Consider the following 9614-nt stretch of genomic DNA (forward strand, 5'->3'; position numbering starts at 1 on the left):
TCTCTGAGCCTCCAGCTTCTCTGAGCCACGTCTCTGAACCCTGGGCTTCTCTGAACCACATCTCTGAGCCACGTCTCTGAGCCCCGGGCTTCTCTAAGCCACATTTCTGAGCCCTGGGCTTCTCTGAACCATGTCTTTGAGCCACATCTCTGAGCCATGTCTCTGATCCCCGGGCTTCTCTGAGCCCCAGTATTCTCTGAGTCCCAGGCTTCTCTGAGTCCCAGGCTTCTCTGAGCCACATCTCTGAGCCACGTCTCTGAGCCCCGGGCTTCTCTGAGCCACGTCTCTGAGCCCTGGGATTCTCTGAGCCACATCGCTGAACCCTGGGCTTCTCTGAACCACATCTCTGAGCCACATCTCTGAGCCCCGGGCTTCTCTGAGCCACATTTCTGAGCCCTGGGCTTCTCTGAACCATGTCTCTGAGCCACATCTCTGAGCCCTGGGCTTCTCTGAACCATGTCTCTGAGCCACATCTCTGAGCCACGTCTATGAGCCCCGGGCTTCTCTGAGCCACGTCTCTGAGCCACATCTCTGAGCCCTGGGCTTCTCTGAGCCACGTCTCTGAGCCCCGGGCTTCTCTGATCCCTGGACTTCCCTGAGCCACGTCTCTGAGCCCTGGACTTCTCTGAGTCACATCTCTGAGCCCCGGGCTTCTCTGAGCCACGTCTATGAACCACGTTTATGAGCCCCAGGATTCTCTGAGCCACGTCTCTGAACACTGGGCTTCTCTGAACCACATCTCTGAGCCACGTCTCTGAGCCCCGGGCTTCTCTGAGCCATGTTTCTGAGCCCTGGGCTTCTCTAAACCATGTCTCTGAGCCACATCTCTGAGCCCTGGGCTTCTCTGAACCATGTCTCTGAGCCACATCTCTGAGCCCTGGGCTTCTCTGAACCATGGCTCTGAGCCACGTCTCTGAGCCATGTCTCTGATCCCCGGGCTTCTCTGAGCCACGTCGCTGATCCCCAGGCTTCTCTGAGCCACGTCTCTGAGCCCCAGGCTTCTCTGAACCACGTCAACCCTCTAGCACCACTCACTCTCTCGAGAGCAACTCCTCCTACAGTGATGGCTCTGGGTAGGTAGGATGCCTGCAGCTTTAAGTCAGAAACCTTCTGAAAAACACAGTGGAACCTGAGGTGCAGACCAGCCACCAGTTTGTCGTTTGGGGTTCACAAAACCTGGCTGTGCATTTGGGGCAAAATGCTTTGATGTTTGTGACATTTAAACTCCTGCAGATGTCAGTACTGCATTTGAAGACACATTACTGTGCCCTTTATCTGGCTCTTTAAACCCAACAGCGCACAGGAGGAAGCCAGACGATAGAGAGAGCCCTGTACGTGCCGCAGACCATCCAAGGGCCCAGAGATGCAGCCCTGTGAGGTTGGGATGGAAAAAAGAAAAAAACTCAAAAAAAAAAATGCTAAAAGTCAACACAGGAGCTAGAAACTTCAAAATGGGGTGGAAAATTGTGCTGACATTTATCACACACGGTTATAAGCACAGTGGCCCCTCTCATGGCTAATACCAAGAAACAGCCACAGAGGGTAACTGTGGCTAAAATACTTTGAGAATAACACAAAAACGTTAAATGGGCTATAAAATACAGGCGAGAGTTTTCAGTGTGTAAGAAAAAATAATTTCCTCTGCGTATTGCACTCGTCGTGTGGTTTGGTATTGGAAGCTGTGAGGCCGCCTCTAAAATCCAAAAGTCCAGCCCAAATCGATGGAATACAATTGCAAATCACACACTGCCTCCCTGGAACGCTGGCATACTTAGTGACTCGCTTATTGATAGATGCTGGCCATGTGTTGATAGAAAACCTGCTTTGGAAGACAGACGTGGAGAATTTAAAAGCCTGAGGACATAAAGAGAGCGCCTATTTCTGAACATAGTCCAGTTTTGTTTTTTTTTTTTTAAAATTTTTTTTTTTTTTTTCATACAGAGTTGGGGTACGGGCCAGAGATGTGGAGGGTGATAGGATTCACCAGAGACAGAGTGGGGAGCAGAACAGGCAGATCAACAAAGTACACTGCTGAGGGGAGCAGCGGGCGGGTCAGGAGAGGTCTGCCGCGCCATGTGGGTCACCTCCGGGGCAGGCGGGGATCGAACTCATGTGTAAGTGGCTTTAGCTTCTCAGTGCTGTGCTTTAACCCGCTGCGCCACCAGGGAGGGCCCCATAGTTCAGTTTTTAAGTCTAGCTTGAAGCCATAAACGCATTCATGCTAAAGCTAGAGGGCAGCAGTGAGTCAAAGGGCATGCAGAAGCCCCGGCAGGTGCATCACCTCGGACCCCACGCGCTGCCCCATTGCTCCTCTGTGGTTCCCACCTTGGTGCCCATTCTCCCTGACGCTACCACCTTCAGCCTGCACCACCCAGCCACGCAGGCCAGGAACCTGAGCAGGCACCCTCTGTAACCCCCCCACCCCCAATCCTACCCTCCAACAACACCAGCCACCTCTCCCTCCTACCTGCACCACTGACCCAGCCCCCTGCTCTGTGGCTCATCACGGCACTGCCCTTTGGATCCTCAGTTCACATACTGGAGGCTCAAGCTCAGTCTCCCAGACTGTGGCTGTGTATGGAGACCAGGAATTGACAGAGGAATACTATGATACAGTGAGGTGATTAAGGTGGGTGCTCTTCCAGCCTGAGAAGTGTTCTTGTACGAAGAGGAAAGGCCCGTGTGTGCTCAGAGGGCACAGAGCGAGCCCAAGCCCGCGCGGAGGACGGTGGAGACTAGACTGTGTCCTGGACACCCAGGCGGGGCCTCTGAGCCTCGACAACTCAGTCACCCAGTCTGTGGCATTTCATGCACCCTTAGCAAACTCATGCACCATCTGTCACAGATCAGGTGATCTGATTATTTGTTTCATTGTCTGTGTCGCCAATTTTGGTCGCAGCCCCATGAGGGCAGATGGTGAATCTGCCTCACTCAGAACAGCGCCTGGGCTGCCCCTCCACTGAGTACACGCTCATCAAACGCATCAGATGGTAAGTAGACGCCCAAAAACACCCTGGTCAGGCCACCACCCTCTGTTCCGTGACTCCGAACTTATTTCCTAACAGTTGTCTGGATTTCTCCATTCCCTTCAACTCAATTTCCACAGAGCATCCAAAGTGATCTTTTAGCAAGTATGTGAGGTGGCATAACTCCCTTCACACTTGCCCCAGCACAAATCCCTCCAGTGACACCTTCCTGCTCTTAGATTAAAAGTCTAAATTGGTCATAACATCCAGGGCCCTGGAGGGTCAGGCCCACTTCCCCAACCCCCAACAGTCCCTCAGATCTCTTTCCCCGGGATGATCTGACAGCAGCAAGCAGATCTGTGCTTGCTGCGCTTACCGAAAAGCTCCCTGCGCAGAGAACGGCCTTCCACAACCCAGGTCTCAGCTCAGAACACACCTTCAAAGACGCCACACTCTCTGTGGGCCCTGCCCACACCCCTGTCTATGAACACTGTCTGAAACGATATCAATCCTTTATTTAATGTCAGTTACTATTTAATATCAGCCACCTATTTCTATCTCCCCTGCCTCTGCCCCTGTGCTACGTTAACACCATAGAACAAGGACCTAACCTGCTGTGATCACTTCAGTATCTCCTAAGTCCAGCAGAAGTTCTGGTGCTCAATCATTTCTTTGTTGAAAGAAAGGTTAAACAGAAACTCAGACTGGATACGGACTGAGCCAGGTCTTGGGAAGGGGCTTCTGTAGACCCCACCAAACTCCTCAGGAGCTGTGGACCCACCTCTGAGGAGTTAGCTCCATTTCCAGTATTTGTGCATATGCTTAAATGGATTTTTTCCAACTCCGGCCACTATCACAGAATTGATTTCTGTGATATCAAAATGATCACATTTTGATTTCTGAGTAATTTAAGCTTAAGTCACCTGAGCATCAGGGTGGAACTCAGCCAAAGCACAACTCGCAGGAACACAGCCAGGGTCAAATTTCCTGAGCTGTATCTCGTGGCTCATTTGTGGGGTACCTGGCTCTCAGTGATTCCACAAGCAAGCAATCTACACTCCTCGGCAGGAGGTGTCGAGGCAGCCAGGAGAAGCCAAAATTCAGGAGCAACCCTTACAATTCTGAAAGGAGCCATGAGCTTTGTGGGTAGAAAGGCAGCATCCAAATTCCACAGAGAACCATCTCCTGTGGACATTTCTTAGGGAGAAAGAAGCACTTGGCTGTCAAGGCAGACCATGCACAGTGCTTGGAGTTAAGGCCAAGCTGAGACTTGGAGTTAAGGCCAAGCTGAGGCTGGGTCAAGAGAGAGCTGTAAGGGTGGGCCTCATGGTGGAGGTGAACAATCTCTTTAGAGCAGGCTGTGGGTGTCCCAAGGAGAGTCAGGCCTGAATCTCTGGCGGGAAACACATACCCATACTAGAAAGAGCAAGTGGAAGCATCAAGCACAGGGCAAGCAGAAATGAGTCAAGATGAGTGTCCTCTAGGGGAAGCTTGGGAGAGACTGAGATTAGTTTCAGAGAGACTGCACACCTTGGGGCTGCAGAGGGTGGGGCATGTGTGGGTAAGTGTTCATACTCAGAGCAGGCACCACCCACCATGTCAGCCCAGCCCAAGACTGAAGGCCATTCTCCAATGGGCAACTGGTGCAGATTCTTAGGAGTCAAGCGAGGGAAAGACTGAATTCTGGTGAGAGGAAACTCATCTACTCAAAAACCCCTGCACAGCTGGGTGGTTCTAGGACTCTCTTCACATGAGATACAATCCTACAGAAATATTTGCCAGACATGACTGAGAGGATAGACACATCTGAGAAAAATCCCAGACTCAGGAAGTGACCAGAGAGTAAGGATGTCAGGCCACACTAATGGAGGGTCTAGCTGAAGCTAAGCACTTAGGAAAAAGGCTGATTTCTGGGAAGGAAGACTGTTTGGTACAGGGAGTGATCACATTTACCCAAAATGCTGTCTTGCTAAAGCCCTGGGAACTTGTCCCAAATTCCTCCAGTGATGGTGCATTCTTGTGCCAAGGGAGGGAATATTGAGATTGGAGGCATTGACAAGCTCACTGCAGTGGAACTAGAGAGTCTTTTCATTGAAAGCAAGATAGAGGGGGTTGGAATGAGAATGACCCCTAAATAGGAGGACTGAAAGGCACAGGACAGGACATCTCATGAAGGCATAGCAAACTGCACCGAGGTCAACAGCATGAGTAGGGCTAGAAGAAGGAAGGAGAGAAAGCTTTACCAGGAGGTACCTGGAACCATAAACAAATGGGGATTCCGATCAGTAGAATGCTAACGGATGTGGAGAGACACCCAGTTAGCCCAGTTAGCCCAGTTAGCTATCACCCCATCCATTAAGCTTTGAGTCACCTCCCACATAGCCACACAAATGTCATAATATTTCAAATACTGCACACAGGGCTGGTTCTCTCTGATATTTAGAAAACCCAGGAATTAACGGTCCTTATTTAAGCCCATTCAAACACGGTGGACTAAATCCAGCAAAGAGAGACCCTCAAGGGGAACGTGGCCGGGCCTGCAGGGCCTCTGAGCACTCTTGACAGAAGGACTAACCACCATGAGAAAGCTCTCCTTACGCCTACACAGAGCTGAGGAGTATATTTAAAATTACTTTTAAAGAATTAATAGCTTTGGGGTACGTTTCCCTGTGAGTGAACAATGTGCTAATTTCTCAGTGTTTTGGTGGTGTTCTTTTTTTAAGACAATTGCACAAGATTCTATCCAAAGCCCTCTAATTCTTCCACTTCAGTGGTCTGAATCCCACTAATAAACAATCAGGACTTTAGAGTCCCTTAATAATGAAGAGAGATTCAAACGAAGATGTTTTGCCACGCTCTGCAAATTCCTCAAGGTGCTGCCTGTTGAACAGGCCGGCAAAATTACGGATTTATTCAGGACTGATTGCATTGAACGTGTAAGCATTTTTGAAGGATTAAAAAAGAGAGTGAGATGTGTTTGTGAGCTGAATGAATAGGGGGGGATTGCAGTTTCCCGGCAGCCCGGGCTGATGTGGAACAAGGCTGCGATCGGAGGAGGGGACAGACTTACTGCATGGATGAGCCAAGACCCGGACCTCGTCCACGGCGATGTAGCCAGGATGACCCTTCAGAGAGACGGATTCAAATATCACCTGAAACACACAGGAGGGAGTCAGTTTTGCACAATGTTGTAGACACTCATCATAGGAAGCTGCTCGGTCCCCAAGCCCTTTCTGCTTCTGCTTCCCATCAGAACCACCCCAAGTGGCCTTATATTAGACAAGGAAGCCACCCTGGTAATTGCCTTGGGTTTTCAGCCAAGGTAAAAAGGCCACATTCTGGGGACTTGCAAAAGAAAAGTCAGCCTCATGGAACAGCTTTAATGGATTTCAGAAGAATGCTTGGATGCAGGAAAAACAACCCGAATGTGGCCTGGAGACCTCAATCTGCACCTTTTTTATTGTTGTTACAAGTGAATCACAGAGAATGATTTCCTAACATCCCGACCTTCTTGCAAAGGGTAAGGGAAACTAAATTTGGAAAGTACCCTAAGTTGAGATCTTACCCTGATTTGATTCCTCATCCCCAAGGAAGACTATTCATTTGGACTTCTTAATAGCACCTCTAAAATAAGTCCCATGTCCAACTGCTGGTTTCTAGGAATCCCACAGCAACAAATTGTTTGAATTTTCCATTTTGACTCCTACTCAAGTTGATTATTTCATTCAGGAGATTTTAAAAGTCAGTTAAGAGTGTCTTCATCACCCAAACTGTATCTTCAGACCCAGGAGGTATGTCTCTGCAGAAACCATGACCAGCACTCCCAAGACCCCAAATTCCAGTCACCTCGCCTTCAGTCAGCTTCAGTGACACAGACATACCTGTCCTTCTCCAGCCCAGAAATGGGGAATCCCAGCTTCCTGTATTTTGATGTAGTCCTCTCCTCCTAAGCCTGCTCCTCAGGTTCAGTATTTCAGAGTTCATAGACCTGCCTGAACCCCCATGTATTCTTTTTTTTCTTTATATATAATAGTTTATTTTACATCATTTTGTACATTTTTTTCATCTCAATTGTAATCCCCATGGGTTTCCCATCACCAAGTCACCCGTGTGCCATCACCATAGTCCTGTGCTCTTCCTACCCCCGTGTATTCCTAACAGCCCCCGAGTCTTCCCACGCAATTGGCTAATCCTCCAAACCAGTCTTAGCTAAAGCCCATTTCCTTCATGCTCTTATTTTACCTTTGGCAAGCCTACTGCAAATCTTCACTCTGTACTTCACACACATGGTCCCCTGTCAACATTCACTGACCTGATCCCAGCAGGCAAGCAAAGTGGCCAGAGGATAACCACAGAGCTGACTTCTAACTCCTAACCCGTCACCCTAGTCCCGTCCACACCAGCCACTGCCCCCGCTCCCCTACTCTGCAGGGCAATGCTGCTGAGGCACCTTCTGGCTTCCCGATTCTTCTAGTCTCTCTTGTCCTCCTCTCCAAACCCTCCCTTTCATCCCTGCCTTTGACAAATGCATGTTTGGGTTTCTCTTAAAGGCTACTTTTTCGTGACAGGTTCTTATTAGTAAAGTTCAATTGTGCTTCAATCACAGTTAAAACTCTCGGTCACGTTATCTGCACTCATCCTCAACATGCCCTTAGCTCCCACAGCAAGAATTCAACTCACTGTAACCTGGACTCTACCCTTGGCGCTAGTCTCAAACTATTCTTGAATGGACATCAATAATCTCCAGTTGTGAAGTCTACTAGATATTGTTAAATCTGCTATTGAGGCCCAGAGAACAATTCACTCTTATGGGTTTAATAATGTAGCCGGGGTTATTCAACCAGAGGTTCTCTGTAGCACTTCCTCTTCTATATCCACCCTTTAAATGGGGCAATGCCCTACTCAATTTTTTTATTAGACATATTCTTCCTTCAATAGTTGCCAATTCATTAATAATCCCAAGACCAGTTTCTGCACTTGACCTTTCACCTACTATCAGTCTTCCTGACCCAGTCTTATCCCTGTAGATAACACATCCATGCCTCAAACATACTTTATATGTAGTCTATCTGAGCCGTTTTCCCATCAAATTGCCTCCCTCACTGCTGAAAAGCCAACTCTCCTGAAAAATCATCCATGAAGAGTGGGATTTGAACCTCTGCTTGGGCTTCTGTTTTCTTCTTACATTAATTTTTCTTTTTGTTGTTTTCTTAATATTTCACACATACACCATGTCTTTCTAGCCCTTCTATTAAAGTGAACCATATAAAACAAGCTTTTTTTTTTTTATCAAAACTAGTTGACTCTCAATGCTATTACTGATTCAAATCTCTGTGGCTTATCATTTCCCCCACCTCAATATCCTACAAAATGAATCCTCTTCCTCCTACCTGTTACTCCTCAACCTAAGCCTGTAGATGGAATGTGAGGTGGGCAATGAGATCAATAAGAAACATGTATGTAGAAACCTTTTGCAGTCCGTTTGGTCAGTCCAGATTTGTGGATTCAGAGATCAGTAAACTTGGTGGGCTCTAGTGTTTCAACAACAATAATAAATGAGCAGGGAACTGGTGGAGAGGGTGGTAATGGATAGGCAGCTAACTTTGGTGGTAAGACCTACCACCGAGACAACATGTGACTGCCTGGGAATTATGTAACGTGACTTGAGGATGACAGTAACACCAAACATAGAACAGCTGACACCAGCACAACAACATGCTGGAATGAGGGGCTAATTAAGATAACAGGGTCCTTCAGGCATACTTAACTAACAAAACTGTGCAAGGGGTGGGGGGAAGGTTTGCAGAAATGAAACATGGTAGCTGCCTCATTCCACAGGAAAGAAGTCAACAGAAGGCCTTACTATAGAAGATTGGGAGGATTTTTATAGTAATGCAAAGGAAACAAAGCAAAGTAAATTGAAAAAAAAGAAAGAGAGAGAAAATAGGATACAGAAAATTCATTTTTGAAGAACTAGCATGAAATTATTCAAATTGTGTAACATAAATGGCTAAAGCAAGAAAGAAATTCCTGTTACAACAATAAATATAAATGGGTTAAAACAGAGAAAAGTTTTCAAGCTATCTAAATAAATTTTAATTATATGCTATCAGACAAATACCTAAAACAGGCTGACTCACTGACCTTAAAAATAACAAATTGAACAAACACAAAATATAGAAATTCAAATAAACAGAAAATAGTTGTTCCTAAATTAATGTAAAAGTGCCAAACTAGAACTTTAAACAAAAAGGAATTTAAAAATTATTAAATGGACTAAAACATTACTTTTTAATTGTGTGAGTAAATAGTCTTAAGAAAGTTATTTAAGAAACCAGTACTTGAAGACTTTAGTCAATGTCTTAGTTAATAAATGTAAAGGGAGAATGAAAATTCTGTCCAAATGCTCATGGATTATTTACAACAGGTTCTATAACAGGCTAAAGTATAATTTCAATAAATTCCTCAAATAAGTCATACAAGTTTAGCCCTATACATTTTCTATCATTAAAGCTAGAAGTTAGTAAAAATCCTTAAAATTCTATTTCTTAAAAATTATACAGTACCTGGCCCTCCCTGGTGGCGCAGCGGGTTAAAGCACTGCACTGAGAAGCTAAAGCCATTTCCGCATGAGTTCGATTCCCGCCT

The 9614-nt window shown here is 46.7% G+C and overlaps 1 protein-coding gene across 1 annotated transcript in view; it reads right to left on the reverse strand.

The window, feature by feature from the left end:
- The window catches only part of PTPRT (protein tyrosine phosphatase, receptor type, T), a 617594-nt gene that overhangs the window by 530255 nt on the left and 77725 nt on the right, over nt 1–9614 (reverse strand). Inside the window, exon 3 of the mRNA XM_004687014.2 lies at nt 6037–6118. Coding sequence (XP_004687071.1) covers nt 6037–6118 — 82 coding nt within the window. The remainder of the gene's footprint in view (nt 1–6036; nt 6119–9614) is intronic.

The sequence above is a fragment of the Condylura cristata genome, unplaced genomic scaffold (assembly GCF_000260355.1).
Source record: "Condylura cristata isolate star-nosed mole 26May11 unplaced genomic scaffold, ConCri1.0 scaffold00022, whole genome shotgun sequence".
Lineage (NCBI taxonomy): Eukaryota > Metazoa > Chordata > Mammalia > Eulipotyphla > Talpidae > Condylura > Condylura cristata.